The sequence below is a fragment of the Heliangelus exortis genome, chromosome Z (genome assembly GCF_036169615.1).
Source record: "Heliangelus exortis chromosome Z, bHelExo1.hap1, whole genome shotgun sequence".
In the NCBI taxonomy this organism is placed as follows: Eukaryota; Metazoa; Chordata; class Aves; order Apodiformes; family Trochilidae; genus Heliangelus; species Heliangelus exortis.
In genome coordinates, this window is record NC_092454.1 from 63,869,282 (window position 1) to 63,888,268 (window position 18,987).

Below are 18,987 nucleotides of genomic sequence, written 5' to 3' on the forward strand. Positions count from 1 at the left end.
GTAAAATTTGTGTGGTTTTTTTGTTTTCTGTTTATACCTCAGCTAGCGTGCCACTGCCTGATGAAAGGAATGATACATTGGAATTGGAAAACCAGCGACGGCTCCTTAAAACACTGGAGATGATCACGAACAGGCTGAACAGGACTCTGAACAGGGAACCCATGTATTCTTTTGAGTTTGCATCCGAACTCATTGTAGCTGACAGCAACTCACTGGAGACTGAAAAGGCCTTTCTTTTCTGCAGGCCTGGTTCTGTCCTGAGGGGGAGAATGTGTGGTAAGCCAGATTAGTTGCTCCTCACATGTATTTAGAGTCCACTTGAAAAGCAAAGTTTTAGAGGATGTTTGCAGGGAGTTACAGTTTGACAGAGTCCAGTGCTTGTGGTCTTGCAGAACAATAAACTGTAAAAATCCTTTGCGCAGTTTGACTTCCAGGGGATGTTTATGTTTCTAACCAAGGCCTGTGAAAAAAGGATGCTTTTGTACCCAGGATTCCAATCCCATGGGGAAATCAGGCATATCCACTCTTGGTGATACACAGGAAAACAGTGCATGGTATGCAGTCATTTAATCCTGATAGTCTTGTGTGTGATGTGTAGCTGAGATAGGGAAATTGATTCTGTTTCCTTAGCATAGTAAGATCTTTGCAGTGTTCCAGAGAGTTGTCCTGTTTGCTGAGGAACAGAGTCCCATTTCATAAAACAGTTTGACTAAATGGGAACACCAGAGGCAAGACAAGTGTGTATGATTGTGTATTCAGAAGGAAATGTTATGTTTCATACATTACAGTCAACTGCCCTTTGGGTACCTATTACTCCCTGGAGCATCACACCTGTGAAAGCTGCTGGACTGGATCCTACCAAGATGAAGAGGGGCAGCTGGAATGCAAAAGTTGCCCAGCTGGTAGCTACACAGAGTATCTACACTCTAGGAGCATCTCTGAATGCAAAGGTTAGACCCTTGTCTTCCTCAAGACTCTAACTACTGAATGCCTGGTGGCATCCTGTGGTCCTCATTGTGAAAGTACTTGGATGAGGTTAGCCTGTGAAATGAGAAGCAGTCCTAACTGCCCCTTTTTGCATATGTAAAGAGGAAAATTCAGGCCTTCACCACTGCAGTGGCATGCAGGATGCCTGGTCAGATGTTTTAAGAACATCTGGACCTTGAAGCTTTGTTTAATTTCTGTCTGTTCCTTGAGATTGTGAGCCCATTTTGCAGGGAACAGTCATGCCTTCCTGTCCTCGTGAGCCCTCTCCATCCTGCTATGATAAAAAATAAAATGTCAGCATCCTTCACTCAGCACCACTATCTCTTTGTGATTTTTTGAAAAAAGAATTTGTTAGTTTTATTTTCTGTCTGTTGTCTTACCACAAATTCTGTAACTGACTTGAAATAAATCATATATGAAGCCAACCGGGAGGCAATTAACTGGTTAATAATTCACAAATATTCTATTAGTAACTTAGTGTAGTTGGGTTTTGGTTTGGTTTGGTTTGGTTTGGGGTTTTTTTGTACACATGAAGTCCTGAGTTGAATAAACTCTAGAAATAATGTATTGTGATTTCAGCATTATTTTCAGAGTTTAGAAGTCATGTTTCCTGATGGGTATTGTTTAATCTTTATGAATTCTTTTGCCTTATAGCTCAGTGCAAGCAGGGAATGTATTCACCAAATGGTCTTGAGACCTGTGAAACTTGTCCGCTTGGTACATATCAGCCAGCATTTGGATCCAGGAATTGCATCTCTTGTCCAGAAAATACATCAACAGTAAAAAGAGGCGCTGTGGATGCCTCAGCTTGTGGAGGTTTGTAAGAAAATGGGCTATGAAATTTTAGAAATTAAATTATAAAAAATTCTAAATGTTAGTTAAACATCAGCTAATGTAATCCGATTCATCTGCTTAAATACCAAATTCTGTTTCTGAATAAGTGTGTACCAAGCAGCATTTCCCAGCAAAAAAATAGTTCATTTCCTGATAACTTGATTATTTCTAATACCCTCCTTGTGGTTTTCAAGGTGGATTCTTATCTAAGGATGGCTAAAGTAAGAAAAGGTTGGGTAACTACATGAAAATAAAACCTCTTTCCTCACAAAAGAGAGAGGGAGTGACAAGAGTTTTGTCACTGTTGTCTCCAGAACAGCACACACACCTTCTGTAAAAAAATGCTGAATTTTAATGCAGTTTGGGGGTTTTTTTTATGGAAATTGGTTTTTTTCAAGAAATTGTCCTCAACTATCTTTGGAAAACTTTGCCAGAAAGATAGAAAGATTTCTGGGGGAAATAGTCTGCAAGGATTAATAGTATAAAAAAGACTTGTCTTTTTATCCTCAGGAGGATTAAAAGAAAAAAAAAAAAGAAAAATAAATAAATAGAACAGAAAGGAAATTGCTTTTGACAGCTGTCCCCAGAACAGTAGAAAGGATAGAAATATTTCCCAGATGTTTCCATAATCCTTCAAGAACCGCATGTAACCAAAAGCACAAGTTAAATAGTCATCTCCTAGAGTTGTGAATTCCTGGCAGCTTTCACCCTTTTAAGTCTGAGGAGGAACTATAAGGGGAGGAGAGAATATGACCAGGAAGAGGTGAGGGGAGGTGTGGGAGTGCCACTGAACACTCAAAAAAAATGTCCTTTTGTTCTTGCAGTACCGTGTGTTGCAGGCGAGTTCTCTCGTACAGGCTTGACACCTTGCTACCCTTGTCCCAGAGACTACTATCAACCAGACCCAGGAAAGTCCTACTGCTTGTCTTGTCCTTTTTATGGAACAACAACTGTCATTGGTGCCAAATCCATCACAGATTGTTCAAGTAAGTCAAATAAATTCTGCTGGAGAAAGTGAACAAAGGGAACATGTCAAGAATGGCCAACAGAAGTCTTAGCTGAAAATATGCCATTTCCCCTCCTAACAACTGTAGACCTCTCATTTCAACTAGTGAAATTCACAGCTGGTTTTGTCTCCTGGCATTGCCTCTGTGTTATGTAGCACACCAAAGTTCAGTAACAGAGTGTACAACATGTGTATTCTATAGTTATATATATTCAAATACGTATATACATATATGTGTGTAAAAAAATAAAATATATTTTGCATGTACACATTCACCTATGCACTCACAAATACATATAGTAACTACATGCTTACTCCAATGTTTTTCTGTTGTTTCCATAAATTCACTTTTTTCAGCATATCTTTAGATGTGTTGCTAATATGCATTTATTATGCCCTCTTGAAATAGGGAGGGACTGTGTCACATACATAGTATTATTACTTCATGTATCTTTCCTCTCTAGGTTTTGGCTCTACATTTTCAGCAGCTGAGGAAAGTGTAATGATGGTACCAGCTTCTCCAGAAAATATCAGCAAGCAGTACAAAGTCAGCAGTCAGGCAAGGATAAGATATATTTACCAATGTTTATCTCAAATTAAAGAAAGAGTGAATTAAAGAAAGAGTGCCTTATGCAGGAGTAAATTACTAAGGCCTTTTTAAATGTATTGTTATGCTAACTATTTGCTGAAGGAATCAGAGTGATGGTCACGAGAGGAACACTTAGACTCTCTTTGTAGTCATTGAAGAACTTTCACTGGAAAAAGGAAGCTGCCTCAGCTATTGACAAGGATCTGGACTTGTCGCCTTCACTTGATGTATGAAATAAAGATTGCACTTATAAAATAAATGTAAACTTCATAGAGGATATACTTGATATACTTGAGAGGAGGCAAGCAGAGCCCATTTCTGCTGTGAGTACCCCTTCTGAAATACAGGCAAGTCTTCATGTGATAGAAACTACTCCAGTGACAGTGCTTGCCAGAGATGCCCCCTTACCCTCACCATCTCCCTCACAGTCTGCAAATCTGAAGAAACTGCTTTGTTTCTTCAAAACAAAGGGAACAGAAGTAGGGCTGAGTGATGGTAAATTTGGCCTGAACCTTCATAGAACATATGGACAGGTGGAAACATGGTCTCCTATTGTTTTAGTTGACCATTTATTCAAGGGCTTTGCTGAACTCAGATTTGCTGTTTTAGAAAAAATAACACCACACAGTGAAGTTCCACAGAAGCTCACCTGATGACCACCAGCAGGAAGCAGTTAGGCAGAGTAAGAGAGAGCTCTCATATAGAAGACATCATAATATAAAATATCACCTGTGAATCACAGCTAAGAAAGTTCTAAGGAAGCACCTGTAATGATATTCCACTAAGTAAAAAGTTTTTCTAAAGTAGTCATTCAGACTTCTGGGATTTTTTTTTCTAGAAAAAAGAATGGTTGGTCTGCTGAGGCAACAAAGAGTAACAGAATTTAGTATCACTGATTTTTCTCTCCCAGCTTTTCAAAGTGACTACAGGGTGTGCAGTTTAAAATCAGAATTTTCTTTTCTACCTGTATTTCCACCTTCACTGAATTGTATCATTCTTGCCTCTGAAAGGTGTTTCATGAGTGTTTCCTGGAACCATGCCACAATAATGGGACCTGCAAACAACTGGGAAGTGGATATATATGCATATGCCCACTTGGATTTACAGGTAAGTAGTTGAAAAGCATGTGGAGGAGCTGACATGACTCTGTGCCCTTAAAATGAGCAAGCATCAAGTTGCAAAACATTTCACTGAAAGAGTGTAGCTTAACTAATTGGAATAGTCATCGCAGATTTACCATATATAAGGCAAAAAATAGTTTCTCATGTTCTCACTGGATTATATCATGTTTGGCAGAAAAGGATTTTGAATGGGTCTTCTTTCATTGAAGTTACTGGATTTGATAATGCTATCACTTGGCAACATTTATGATTAGAAAAGATTTGCACTCTGAACTTCTAATTCCACCAGATCTGTCTGTATTACTCTTCATTGTTAGCTTCCCAGGTGCTTCAGAGGAAACAAATGACTTATTATTCAGCTGTTAGCAAGAAGTGATCTCTGTTACTTTTGATAGTTATTAAGAACTACTATCTGGAACTCATCAGCCTGTTGCCCATTGTCCATCATACCTCTCTAATAGCATTTTGTCTCAGGTCTGTTTTAAATATAGTCTAAAGAGAAGATAATAAACCTGAATGCCTGGTCTTATATGCAATTAATCATGTTTTCATATATTAACTAGTCATGATTTCTATGGTTCTGAACAAATTCAAATTTTGTTACACTGTTCTCCGTCCTTAATTTTGCATTCTAGGCTTGAAATGTGAAACAGAAGTTAATGAGTGTAAATCATCTCCTTGTCACAACAATGGAATATGTAAAGATGGTATTGGGACCTTTGTTTGCCACTGTCAGCAAGGCTATTCAGGTAATTCATTTCACCTCATTATTCTCCTTCAGGCAGTCATCACTGCTGTGCCAAGTAGATAACACAAAACACAAAAGTTGTATAATTTCACATCGTTGAAACTGTAGCAGCAAAACAATGCAACCTGCAGGTTCTACTGTATGTGAACAGGTTTGGAAATAAAAGGATTCAGGGATAGTCTGTGTGCATGAGTGTGCGTATATGCTCGTGATCTGTGACATTTCTGGTCTGAAAAAAAGGGCATGAAGTTTAGGGAATTAGCAAATACTCACAGGGAAATTGCTTGTGACAATGAATATGGCCTTACTAGACAAAGAATTTCTGCAGTTGCCTTGAGTTTGAGTACTTTGCCAATACAGCACCTGATTTCTAAATAGTGAAATCAACTACTGAAGACATAATTTGGAGCCTACAAGAAAGTGGGGAGGAACCTTTGATAAGGGCATATAGTGATAGGTCAAGGGTTGATGGCTTTAAAATGACTGAAAGAATGTAAATTTAGGTTAGATATTAGGAAGAATAATTGTGATGGTGGTGAGACACTGGCATAGATTGCCCAGAGAAACTTTGGATGCTGTCCCCTTGGAAGTGTTCAAGGCCAGGTTGGATGGGGCCTTGAGCAAACTGGTCTAGTGGGAAGTGTCCCTGCCCATAGCAGCGCACTGGAACTACATGACCTTTAAGGTCCCTTGCAACTCAAACCATTCTGTGATTTTATGTGATTTCATGTGATTTAGAAAAAAAGCCTGGTGTTTTTCACCAGAAATGGACTCTTACGTTTTCCATGTTTATGGCTATACATTTAATGACAGCACCACTTGCTGCGTAGTTTATAAAATTCATACTTCAAGCCACGGACTTCATATCTTTCACCTCCCAACATCTTAATAACACAGCTGATCTCTGTAGGAGCTTGCAGTAGTGCAGTAAAACATGGGACAGATCTCCTGAGCTCAGTATGCTGTTGTCATGCAAGCAATATGGTGTTCTCCTGTCTTCCACATTCAGTCACTGAAGCATGCAGGCCTTGACTATATCTTGATCATGCCTTGTAAACCTTGCTGTTTGAAGGTCTCTTGTGTGAAGAAGACATAAATGAATGTAGCTCCAGTCCATGTTTGAATGGAGCCCACTGTGTTGATGGAAAGAATGGTTACCACTGCACTTGTGCAAAAGGGTTCACAGGTACAACTTCTTCTGTTTACGTAGGGCTTCTCTCTTCCTGACCAAATAAGATGTCTTCCTACTATGTACAAAGTATTTCCATCTCATTGCTGTATATTACATTTATTATATGTTGATATGGATATATGAGATTCCCTAGGTCCACATAAACTCTCAGTCTCCCTGTAATGTTCTTGTGGCTTCACAAGTATCTACTGATTTATTTTTTATTCCTAATTTTGCCATGTTCTAACTGTGTAATGTTAGGGGAAAAAATAAGGACATTTACTTGGGTGCAACTGTTATTTTTTGTTTTATTCAAAGAAGATAAATATTTTAAGTCAGACAAGATGGCTGGTGTTATAACTAGTCCATATGCCCATACTCAGCATTCTAGTGCTTTCATAGATTTTTGTAACATCCAGGTGAATCTGGATATTGCCATGTTGTCAAAGAGCTCCACTTATAAAATCACAAGCAGTTACTTCGTTCTTTGATCCTTGTCACATATTGCCTCTTTCACAGCAGAAATGCCGGAATCATTTGTTCCTGTCTTGCATGTTTCTCCTTTGAGTTAAAGTTCTAGTTAAATGTCTTTTGTAACAGCTTCTCATTAGTTTCTCATCAGGTCATTTCCTGATTTAGCCCAAATTACATAATGGACAGTATGCATTTAAATTCCTCTAGTTTGCTGACTATTAATTGTCTAAAATTGCAGAGGTGGTTCCTCTAAGTCTTTTATTACCACTTAATCTCAATCAATGGAGAAAATCCCAAACCTGCATGGCTACCCTAGTGTTTGCTGTTTCCCAGAAGATGAGCACTTCTCAGCAGTGGTTAAAAACAGACATGGGTTACTAATCTCCTTAAGTAAATTTAAAGTGGAGCCGTGACTTTGTCCTTTTCTTCTCAGGTGCTCACTGTGAAATGGAGGTCAATGAATGCCTTTCAAACCCCTGTCTTAATAGGGGTATTTGTGAAGATGGGGTTGGCAGTTTCTCCTGCAAATGTCTCCCAGGTTTTGCTGGTGTCTTGTGTGAAAGAAACATCGATGAGTGTCTCAGCAGGCCCTGTAGAAATGGAGCTACATGCAGAGATGGTATCAACAGCTTCAGGTGAAAAAACATATGAATGATGCAATACAGTGTGGAAAGACAAATATGTTGGGGTTCTTAAGCCTTCTTAGATATCAGCAAGGCATTTGGTAGCCTGATCTCTTGTAAATGATCCTCTTATGCACATTAAAGGACATTTTAGGAGGCAAGGAAATAAATGTCCTAGTGTCCTCATTCTTAAAAAATTCCAATAAAATACACACAGTTTGAAGTTTAAGCAAGGTAGGACTGCATGTTTTTAATACTGGTCTTCCAAAAGAAATATACTTTCCCAGGCTTCAAGGGCTTTTCTTGCTTTCCACTAGAAGAATATATGATGACAAGTTATGTACCTGATAAAACTACAGTTCTATAGCCTGGGAGACAGGAAAAGGTGTCCATACTGAGAACATAGAGATTAAAATATAAGCATCAATGGACTCTTCCAAATATTTATTTTTATGATTTAAGGTATCTGAACTCAGATGTTAGAAGTACCAACAGCAGTGTCATTTCTAGATCACTGTAGAGCAGTGGACATAGTGATGGGTTTAATAACTCTTTCCCTCTCCAAAGCCCCAAAAGTTTTGGTGCCTTTCATACATCTATTTTTTTCCAGTACCGGAGGTTCAGTTACTTTTCTGCTTCCTTGTTTTTCTCTCTGTATAAGCATATCTGCCTGAAAAGTTAAGTACCACTTATCTATAATTCTATGGAGTTTAGAAGGCATGCATTAAACATAGGAATGCAATGATTGCCTCTTCTAATTTCCTATGAAGAAGTACACTGTTTAAATATTGTCTTGTTCCTATCAAGAAGAAACATTATGCAGCTAATAGAACACAAGCATACATAAAGGAGCAACTAAAATAAAAACTCTTCTATTGATTTATTTTTTCAGTATGTGCCATTTCCATTGTCAGACCTGACCTCATGGGCAGGATTCTTTGTCATGACAGCAGCAACCTTTGAGGTGTGCTTCTCTTTTCCCCTGTAGGTGTCTGTGTGTGACAGGGTACACAGGACTAAACTGTGAAGTGAACATCAATGACTGTGACTCCAGTCCCTGCTTAAACCAAGCCACTTGTGTGGATGCCTTGAACTCGTACATTTGTAAATGTCCCCCTGGCTTTACAGGCAGCAGGTGTGAAACAGGTACACAGGAATAAGTGTCAGAAAAAGGTGGCTTGACTAAGTCTCTGGGCAAGATTTGCACTGGGTGGGCTGGTTTCACACAGCTTCCCCAGAATTCAGATAGGGTGGTGGGACTCTGAGAGGCTGAGTGGAGCCTGTGTGGCTGTGGTGCTAATAAGTGTAATTGCAGACAAGTAAAAGCATGTGTGCTATGACAGATTTATATTAAATTTTGTTTTCTAAGGCACATTTTTACCTTTCTAATACCTGGTAGTTCCATCGAGCTTAATTTGTATTTGTTCTGTGTGCCTTGTTCTGTGCACCAATTAGCTTTTTATGTTTCTTGTAGTTCATGTAGGGCTCTGCACCTCAGAGGTCAGTATGTGGTAGGGTCAGTTTTAGAAGTCCTAAAGGAATCAAGTTCCTTACTGGCAAAGGGATATCAGGTTGCCTGTGATGGAGCAAAATGTGTCACACCTAATGCAGCCTTTTGGATATTGCTAGAATTGAGCCACACAACCACAAGGCTCAAATCCATTTGTCTTTTAGCCAGTCCATGAAGATATGAAGCATTGAGCTAGTAGCTGGTGAATATTTAAACAAAAGAACCCATGTTGATTTTACACAGAACATGTCATTTAGGCCTGCCATCCTGTGTCAGAGTTTAATAACACCCAGCTTTCAGGAGAGCTCCATTTGGTATGTTTACATGTAGTATCCTTGTAAAATATGTCACTCTGCACAGAAGAGCAGCACACAGGCACTGTTCTGTACCAGTGCAGTGCATTTCATGAGTCTAGAACAGAAAAAATCTATAATTTTTTTTCTTTTTTTTTTCTTAATTTCTTTTTTAATCTTTTTTTTTCTTTTTTAATCTTGACTCATAAATAAAATGGGGTAAATTGATCACATCTCTTTGGGTTTCTGGATGGCAGATGGAAATGTTATTTCATAACATAGATAGAGGACTGAAAAGTATTATTAATATTTGTTCATTGCTTCTAGCTTATCATCTCATCCAGTCATTTTTCTTTAAACTTTGTGTTTTCCAATCTTGGGAAGCTCTATATGCTTGTTGATGTTAGGCTGCTGTACATTCTTCCTACCTCTGATCAATTAAAAGACAAGAATTTTTGTAGATGTGTTGCCTTCCATTCTATTATATATGCTTAGCTTCCATTTGATTGTCTTCACAGTTTTTAGAAATGTAGCTCTGAAAATTCTTTTTCTTTATTGCAGAACAGTCCTCTGGTTTCAATCTTGATTTTGAAGTCTCTGGTATCTATGGTTATGTCATGCTTGATGGTGTCTTCCCATCTCTTGGTGACATCACCTGTACATTCTGGATGAAATCCACTGACACCACAAACTACGGGACTCCCATTTCTTATGCAGTGGAGAATGGAAGTGATAATGCATTTCTTCTAACTGATTACAATGGGTAAATCACAGTTATGCTTTTTTAGTATCTTATAGATGTTTTGAACTGATAAAGCAAATATAGACCAGAAGTCCAAGTATCATCTTTGCCTACTTTGGGGCAGAAAAATCTGCATGCAAACTCCATAGCTGGAATTGCCAATTTGTTTTGTTTTTCTTCTTGCTCTGTCTGCTGTGCATTCTGCCAAGTAGAACAGTAGCAGCAAGAGAGCAGTGAAGTTAAGAAAGCAGGATATTTTTGTCTGTTCTACATTTATATCATATGTAAATAATGCATTGAGACAAGATTGGATAAAATGGAGCTCAGCACTCAGAGTATTGCAGTGTGACTCCAAAAGCAGGGGTGCAAGGAGCAACTTCAAGAAGCCACTGTACAGCCATGGCTTGAATCTTCATGTTTTGGTACAAAAGCTCATTACTTATTTTATTATGTTTTGCATGTGATAACCATAACTTCTAAGTTCTCTGAGAGAGAGAGAGAGAGAGATATCTCTTGTGTAATGATCTTTCTTTTAATGAAGTTTCAAGTGATGGGATGAGAGCTAATAGCCTCAGGTTGTACCAGGAGAGATTTACATTGCATGTTAGGAAGAATTTCTTCACTGAAAGGGGTTATCAGGCACTGGGACAGGCTGCCCAGAGCAATGGTGGCATCACCATTCCTGGAGGTATTTAAAAGTCCTATTAGTCACACTACTTAGGGATATGACTTTGTAAAGGACTTGTCAGTGCTAGGTTAATGGTTGGACTCAATGATCTTAAAGGTCTTTTCCAACCAAGGTAATTCTGTGAGTCTGTGATTTCTTTTATGATGTAGGCAGGGTTACCTCATTTGGCAAATGAAGTAATGTGAGTAATGTGAGACAGGCCATACTTTTAAAGTTGTTGCCTGTAACTGAGTATATCTTGATCTTCCTTCCATGCAGCTGGGTCCTTTATGTAAATGGAAAGGAAAGGATCACAGACTGTCCTTCAGTGAATGATGGTAACTGGCACCATATTGCAGTCACATGGACATGCACAGATGGGGCATGGAAAGTGTTCATCGATGGAAAACTGTCTGATGGAGGCAGTGGGCTCTCTGTTGGCTCAAAAATCCCTGGTATGCTTTACTTATTTTACACCAGATCTATTGCCTTGTTTTTATTGCAGAATTTGCTGTGCCTGCGAGGAAATGTTTATTTTGATATTTTTAGTTTGTTTTTACATTTTCAACATTAATACAAGGCTTATGTTTGCTATTCTTGTTCTTGCAGACAGTACCCTGACAGCCTCACTAAAGAGAAACTGCACATATCTAGGGTAAACATGTGTTGGGGGTGACAGGGCTCAGTCCAGTAAGGAGCCCATGCTGAGCTGATTTTCAAATGGCTTTAGTGGGAGTAGGCTTATCACACGACAAACTGAAGTTCAACCAGCATTTCCTTTACAAATTTGAGCTCAGAATTGACTTAATTAGCTTTCTCGTGTTACTTTCAGACAGCATTTTAAAGTTATGTTTGCACCTTTTCCTAATAAGGTGTTTGCTGTCTGTTAGTTCCTGTGATACCGGTAATGTCAGAAGACATGAAAAGGAATAGCTTTGGCACAGAAGAGATATGAAAGGTCTGATGGTAGATTGCTGCAAAGACAGTTTGTTTTGATTGTGTTTTCCTACTGCCACTGTCCACATAGAGCTTAAAAAAACTATCCATATTAAAGAAAGAAAAGCTAAAAACTGTAGCGTGTAGCACCTTGTCTGTGTCTTTCCATATTATATTGGAGTTATGTCCTGAAATAAGACCTGAGAGTGAGCAGTCTCCATTACTTTTTTTCCTTTCCCCACGTGCCCTGGGACATAGAAAAGTCATGTCCCCATCACCTGGGCTATTGGTCAAGAAGAGGAAATTTAATTTGTAAGGTGTGTCAGAGCACTGACTCTTTAATCAGTGTATTTCTGAGGGTTTGGAATCAAATTTGTTTGACCCGATTTTTTAAGCTTTTGTTTAAAGCAGGAAGTGCAAGCTAGCTAGCACTGTAAAATATGCCCTGCCTGCTCAAAAATGCATTTTGCATTGCTTGGTAATATGCTTCAATTACTGAGCTAGACCAAATACTATTCTTGAAGCAGCCATGTGAAGCTTCTGCTCTCATAAGCATGAGTTTAGCATTCATGCATATTTGAAAGTCACTTCCAAATTGTTATACTCACTAACCTGAAGTTGGCATAAAGCTTCCCAGAAGTTTACTTAGAGAACTGGTTGAACGGGGCTGGTCTCTTGCGGTACAAAGCAGGAGATAAACTTAGCAAAGCAAACTAACTTAGTTTAGCAAAAGTTTTGTTTAGTTTTTAATCTTCTTGTGGGGATCCTTGATGTAAGGCTTTGTTTCCTAGCACTCTTCTAATTCTGTCTGAGTTTAGGTGGTGGTGCACTTGTACTGGGTCAAGAGCAAGATCAGAAAGGAGAAGGATTCAACCCAGCTGAATCTTTTGTGGGCTCCATCAGCCAGCTCAACATTTGGGACCATGTCCTGTCTCCACAGCAGGTAAGTGCTTACTGCAGTGACAGAGCACAGAGCTCCAAGTGTAGGATGAACATTTTAAAAGTTGTTCCAAATTAGCATGTTGGATAGAAGAACTCTGTTCCCAAAGAGGTCAGTGGAGATCAGATGAAACTCTGACTTAGGATAGTGAGCTTAGCATAGTAAATAGAGTAGCTTTAAGCAAAACCAGATTGGGTAGGCAACACATTGAAGTTGCCTTCTATTTTGGCTGAGCTTTGTTGTATTATGTAGCTTTAAAAGAGAACTTCAGGCATATAGAAAAGCTGTTAGAAGAGGGAGAAAACCCAATGGAACAAGATCTGGGCTTGTTTTACATATAACAGTTCCCTCACCCTACTGGATGAAAGCACCAGTAAAACTTCAGAGAGGAGGCATCACAATTTCTGTCAGTGCATTAGACGCTATGAAAAATCTGAGCTATTGTAGTCCCAGGAAAAGTCTGAATGGGCAGTATAATTGGGCTACTTTATTCAGGTACCAAAAATAAACGTTTGGCACTAAACTTTCAGAGTTAAAAATCAGTTAACATCATAAGATATCTCCAAGGACAGTGATCCCTAAACTTCTCTTGGAGACACGCTTCAGCACTCAGTGAATGTCTTTTCTTTCTGTCTAGTCAGGACCTCCCTCTTCAGTTCATGACTAATGTTTCTGTCTGCCACCATGCACTACTGTGAAGAGCCTGACTATATACTTGATAACCCCCCCATAGCTACCATGGGCTGCTGTTAGGTGTCCCCAAAGCTGTCTCAGCTCCAGACTGAACCACCCTTGATCCCACAGCCTCTTCTCATAGGCAGATGCTTGACTGTCACTTTTTTGATGCCCTCCCCTGAACTTGCTCCACCTTGTCAATGTATTTCTTGTATGGAGAAGCCCAAAATAGAATGCATTTGCATCTAAATGTGGTCTAATAAGCACTGAGAAGAGGGAGAAATCCCATCTTTGGTTTTCTGGCCAACTCACACAGCCAAGGATGCTGTTGGTCCTCATTATTGGCATCATGCACAGCTAGCTGGTACTCAGGTAATTGCCAGCCAGAGCCCCTAGGTGCTTTTCCACAGAGCTGCTCCCTCTCCAAGTTGTGCCCAGTTTGTATCATTCAGAATATTTTATTTTCCATGTGTTTGTGTTGAATTTACCATTTTTCTTGTCTACAGAATTTGGAAGCAGGGGCAGGTGGCCTTGGAAGAGTGCAAATTGTCCAAGCAGACAGGGATCAGGTTAGGAAAGCTAAAGCACAGATAAACTTAAATCTAGCCAGGGACATCAGGTAACAAGAAAAGCCTCTATAGCTCTGTCAGTGATAAAAGGGAGACTAGGAAAAAATATGGGCACTATCCATAAGGAAAGAGGAGACTTGGTCATATGGGTCACATGGGATATGGAGAAAGCCAAGGTACTCAAATTTTTTGTCTCAGTCTTCACATCCAAGAGCTCTGGCCACACCACCCAAGTTGCAGAAGGCAAAGGCAGGGACTAGGAGAAGGAAAATCCATTCACTGTAGGAGAAGAGCAGGTTTGAGACCACCTAAAGAACCTGAAAATGTGCAAGTCTGTGGAAACTGATGAGATCTAATTTTGGCTCCTGAGGAACTGGTAGGTGAAGTTGCAAATCTGCTGTCTCACATATTTGAAAAGTCATGGCAAACTGGTGAAGTTCCCACTGACTGCAAAAGGGGAAATATAAGTCCCCTTTTCAAAAAGGGAAAAAAAGACCACCCAGGGAACTATAGGCCCATCAGTTTCAAATCTGTGCCTGGCAAGATTGTGGAGCAAATCCTCCTGAAGATTCTGCTTAGGAACATGGAAAATGAGGAGGTCTCTGGTGGCAACCAACATGACATCACCAAGGATAAATCATGATGGAAAATTTAGTGGCCTTTTACAGTGGGGTAACAACATTGGTGGACAAACATTGGATGGACCACTTGATGGATAAGGAATTAGCAGGCTGGTGTCACTTAAGGAGCTGTGGTCAATAGCTTAATGTCCAAATGGAGACCAGTGACAAGTGGCATCCCTCAAGGGTCAGTAGTGGGACTGGTGTCCTTTAAGATCTTTGTTGGAGACATGGACAGTGAAACTGAATGCACCCTCAGTAAGTCTGATGACAGCAGCAACAAGTGTAGTGTGGTTGACACACTGAGGCAAGAGATGCCATCCTGCAGGGCCTTGACAGGCTTTACAAGTGGGCCCATGCCACCCTCATGAAGTTCCATAAGACCAAGTGCAAGATCCTACGCCTGGGTGGGGGCAATCCCAAGCACAAACACAGTCTGGGCTGAGAATGGATTGAGAACAGCCCTGAGGAGGATGACTTAGGGTGTTGGTGATGATGGCTCAACATGATGTGGTATTGGGGGATATGGTTTAGGGGAAAACTTTGTAGAGTAGGAGTGATGACTGGACTTTGTGATCCCAAGGGTCTTTTCCAACCTGAAAGATTCTATGATTCTATGCCTCTATGATCTGGCAATGTGCACTTGCAGCCCAGATAGCAAAGCATATCCTGGAGTGCATTAAAAAAAAAAATATTATTAGTTCTGTTGTATCCTGCTGGAACTATTCAGAAAGTCTTACCTTCCTATTCTCATATATAAAGGTACTGGTAGAATATGTTGCCCGCTGAATAATGTAAAGGGAAAGTCTGTTCTTTAAGGTTTTTCTTTCTGTGCTTTAGTTACTCATCCACTTGCACTTGAGTTTTGTATATTTAAACCAACAGTCTGGTTGTTTTTTGCTAAGTAGACAGCATAAGTCTGTCTGCTTAGCAAAAGTAGACAGTCCCACAGTCTATATGGGACTGTGGGATCCTTTCTGGCCATCCATTCTCCCTCCATCAGAAGGCTTGGAAGGGCAGATTCCCAAACCTGCCTTTTTCACACTGGAAATATTTCCCTGCAGATTTCTTGCAGATTTTTTACAGCCCATTGCCTAAGCCATTTTTATCAGTACATATGGATGAAGTGACATCTTTGAAATGGTCTCAGAATAAACAGAGCAGGTTGCTCTCTTCTCCAGCTAAGCTGGCTCGAGTAGAGTCTGTTTTGTCTCTCTGGAGTTCAAGGTAGGGGGAACTTAAGACTAGTTGGTCAGAGGTTCATAATGTACCTTTCTTTCTCACAAAGACAGGGAATTGGGCAGTGCTGGAAGCTGATTTTATCCACTGCAGGCTTGACACTGCCACTGTGCCAGCCACAGTCCTGACAAAGAAAGGCAGTTTCCCAACTGTTCAGCAAGAACTGGGTACACCTGTGCTTTCTAGCCTGCTAGCTGTGCCCTGAAGCCATCCTGAATGCATTGTATGGGTAGGCTGACTGTGCTGAGAGGTACACAGCCCACTGGGCTGCCTGTCTTTGCTCTTCTTAGTTCATTTTTCATGCTACTGAAGGAAACTTTGCTTTCTCCCTGCCACTAAATTACTGTAATGACCCTCCAGCATAGAGGACCCAAAGAATAGGAAATAGTCTCAGTAGTCTAATGCTAACATGTATTAATTGAATAACTTTTTTCCATGGACCACTTCCTTCTCTGTTACTTTTAAAGAAAAGGAAATTCTTAATCATCCCTTTACTGTGTATTTGTCCTCCTCAGGGCATGTGTTTTTTCAGCAGTTCCACGTCTGAGATATGATTATGTCTGCCCTGACAGGGAGAATTGCAATGGGGAGTACAGTGCCAATAATACACCTTAGTCCCAGCCACCTTCTGGGACTGTGTTTCTTTCCTGGAGTTACAGGGAACAATGTCAATGCAGAGTCAATCCAAAGCCCTGGTCTTTAATTTGCATTTTTAAAACATGTTCATGTAGCAAAAATCTCCCTGAGCATCCAGTGAAACTAGACAGCCTTCTTTTTTAAATATGTTAGGACATCTGAGCGCTTTCCAAGGGACCACAATGGAATACTTGTAGGACATCCCAAGATTAAGGGTTTGCCTGTATATTATTATTATTATTGCATATAATTTATACTGTTGTCCAAGTACCTTAAAAGTTCAGTGCCATTTGGGGTTTTAGTCCTCACATTCCTTCTGTTGGTGTCCAGATAGAAGTATAATAATGCTACTGTGTTTAATAGATTCTCAGGGTGACTGTCAAGAAGCTGAAATATTTTTACCTTATTGAATTTTACTTTTTTACATTAAAATACAGTACTGAAACAGCTCAAGAATTCACATTGGTATTTCAGTTTCTTGTAGTAAGAATGCAAAAAAAAAAAAACAACCAACCTGGTGGTGCCATTAAAGGAGTGATGTTTTAAATGGAAAACCTTTTCTATCAAAGATATTTGACCAGATCTGCTCCCAAGCTATTCACTTGTTGTTGATCTAATACTATGTTCCTTTCTTTCTCCTATCCTTAGTTTTCCTACATGCTTCCTATTTCGGTTCATTGTCAGTTACAGCCCTGCTTTACTTGAACTCAATACTAATACTGCTGTTAGTATGGGTGTGAGTGGGCCTTGACTGCAGTATTTCGTAGAGCCCACACAACAGCCTAGTGCATTGAATTCACAAAACTCTCTTCCTGGAACCAACAGATTGTTTTACTAACCTTCTGCTTTTTGTTTTTCTGTTTGTTAAACATGGTGCAGTGCTAGCAAAGTTTGATGAATGCAGATCTTCAACATTAAGTTCCTTTTGGCTCCCATTTGTCAAAAAAATCAAGTTTTCTCTTCAGGTTACATTCTCATACCTGCTTATTTCTGAGAAGTAAATGCATTTTTCTTTCATGCTAACAAATGTAATTGTGTTTCAATGATGTTATACTTTGCTTTTAGGAAAAGGATTACTTCAAGTGTTGCCTCAGTATGTGCCTGTCCCCATTTAGCTGGCTTGTAAGCACAGAGTAAAAAGTAGTTCAGCCAGAAGGCTCTTGTACTATACAGAAAGAACTTTGCTTATTCAATGATTTGTTCTAGTGTTGCATGCAGATATAGAAAGGAGATTTTTTACATTCTTTTCCTAAATGGTCCTCTAACAGTTCCTAATCAACTGTTTTAAATCCATAGGTAAAATCTCTGGCAACATCCTGTCCAGAAGAACTCCAAAAAGGAAATGTACTAGCTTGGCCAGATTTCCTGCCAGGAGTTGTTGGAAGAGTGAAGATAGATTACAAGAGTATATTTTGTGCTGGTGAGAACTTTATTTCCTAGAACCCTTTTTTTTCTGAACAGTATTCTAAGACTCTCTTGTGAGGTCAAATATGCTAGCCTGCAGCCTTTGCCCTACTAACCTTGAATAAATTATTTTGATAGTTTGACAGTTAGAACATTCAGTCCTTCATTCCTCGAATTCCAGGGTTCTGTAACAAAAGTTCATTGGATTCTCTGCCAGAGATTTATTGCTTCCTGAACTTGGGTGGGGAAAGAGTGATGATGGTGTTGGGTCAGAAAGACCTTTTTCTTGTCTCTTATTGTAAAAACAATCAGCTTATATTAAAAAACCTATTCCCACCCCACCTCTTTTCCTGCAGATTCCTTTTCTGATATTATGTGATTTTCTGATATTCTGTGATTTTTCTCTTTTCTCAAATTATTCTGAGATAATTCTCCAAACCCTTTGAACAAATCCTAAGCAGGATGTAGCATACCTAACACTTCCAAAGTTTTCTCTGTGATAAACTTACATATTTGAACAATCAGATAACAAATTCATTCATTTCAGCACATAGCTGTATCTCTCACTGCTTGCATGTGTTTTGTCCACAGACTGTCCATCTTTGCAAGGATCCATACCACATCTGCGGGCCTCTTCTGCTGATGTGAAGCCAGGGTCAAAAGTGAGCCTGTCCTGTGACCCAGGCTTCCAGATAGTGGGAAACTCTGTTCAACACTGCCTTAACCTGGGAGAGTGGACACGGCCCTTTCCCCGCTGTGAAAGTGAGTTGTCTCAAAGGGCTGGCAGGATTAGGAAACCCTTGTTTTATCTGGACCCCATTGCTATTCATGGCCTGCTTATCCCTGCAGCTGTGATGCACTTGAATCCAACCATGTTGCAGTGTATGCTTAAACCTAAACTCAAGTTTTGCTGACCAGGAACTATGCTCAGTATTGTGCCACATTTTTCAACCAGTTTCTAGTGTCTGTAGCAGAAAGTAGCATATTTGGATCAGCAGTCCAACACTCCAAACTTCCCTTTCCAGTGGCACCAGGAGTCTGGAAGATGCACAGGAAGTGCTAGATTATCTCCATGATTTTTAAGTGTCAGTGAGAACATCTGGTTTGAAGTAATAGTTTTGGCATTAATATGTTATAAGACATAACATTAGTATGTTATAAAGTCAGCAGTTTAGAGGCAGCAGATATTTCTGTCAAGATGTA

At 39.7% G+C, this 18,987-nt stretch overlaps 1 protein-coding gene across 4 annotated transcripts in view; it reads left to right on the forward strand.

The window, feature by feature from the left end:
* The window catches only part of SVEP1 (sushi, von Willebrand factor type A, EGF and pentraxin domain containing 1), a 123,736-nt gene that overhangs the window by 63,722 nt on the left and 41,027 nt on the right, over positions 1 to 18,987 (forward strand). For all 4 annotated transcript variants that reach the window (XM_071731876.1, XM_071731874.1, XM_071731873.1 and 1 more), the window contains exons 16-30: positions 43 to 276; positions 789 to 950; positions 1,642 to 1,803; positions 2,646 to 2,807; positions 3,292 to 3,386; positions 4,427 to 4,523; positions 5,173 to 5,286; positions 6,358 to 6,471; positions 7,364 to 7,565; positions 8,542 to 8,699; positions 9,918 to 10,119; positions 11,045 to 11,220; positions 12,520 to 12,644; positions 17,677 to 17,800; positions 18,376 to 18,546. In XM_071731876.1, the coding sequence (XP_071587977.1) occupies positions 43 to 276; positions 789 to 950; positions 1,642 to 1,803; positions 2,646 to 2,807; positions 3,292 to 3,386; positions 4,427 to 4,523; positions 5,173 to 5,286; positions 6,358 to 6,471; positions 7,364 to 7,565; positions 8,542 to 8,699; positions 9,918 to 10,119; positions 11,045 to 11,220; positions 12,520 to 12,644; positions 17,677 to 17,800; positions 18,376 to 18,546 (2,298 nt within the window). The remainder of the gene's footprint in view (positions 1 to 42; positions 277 to 788; positions 951 to 1,641; positions 1,804 to 2,645; positions 2,808 to 3,291; positions 3,387 to 4,426; positions 4,524 to 5,172; positions 5,287 to 6,357; positions 6,472 to 7,363; positions 7,566 to 8,541; positions 8,700 to 9,917; positions 10,120 to 11,044; positions 11,221 to 12,519; positions 12,645 to 17,676; positions 17,801 to 18,375; positions 18,547 to 18,987) is intronic.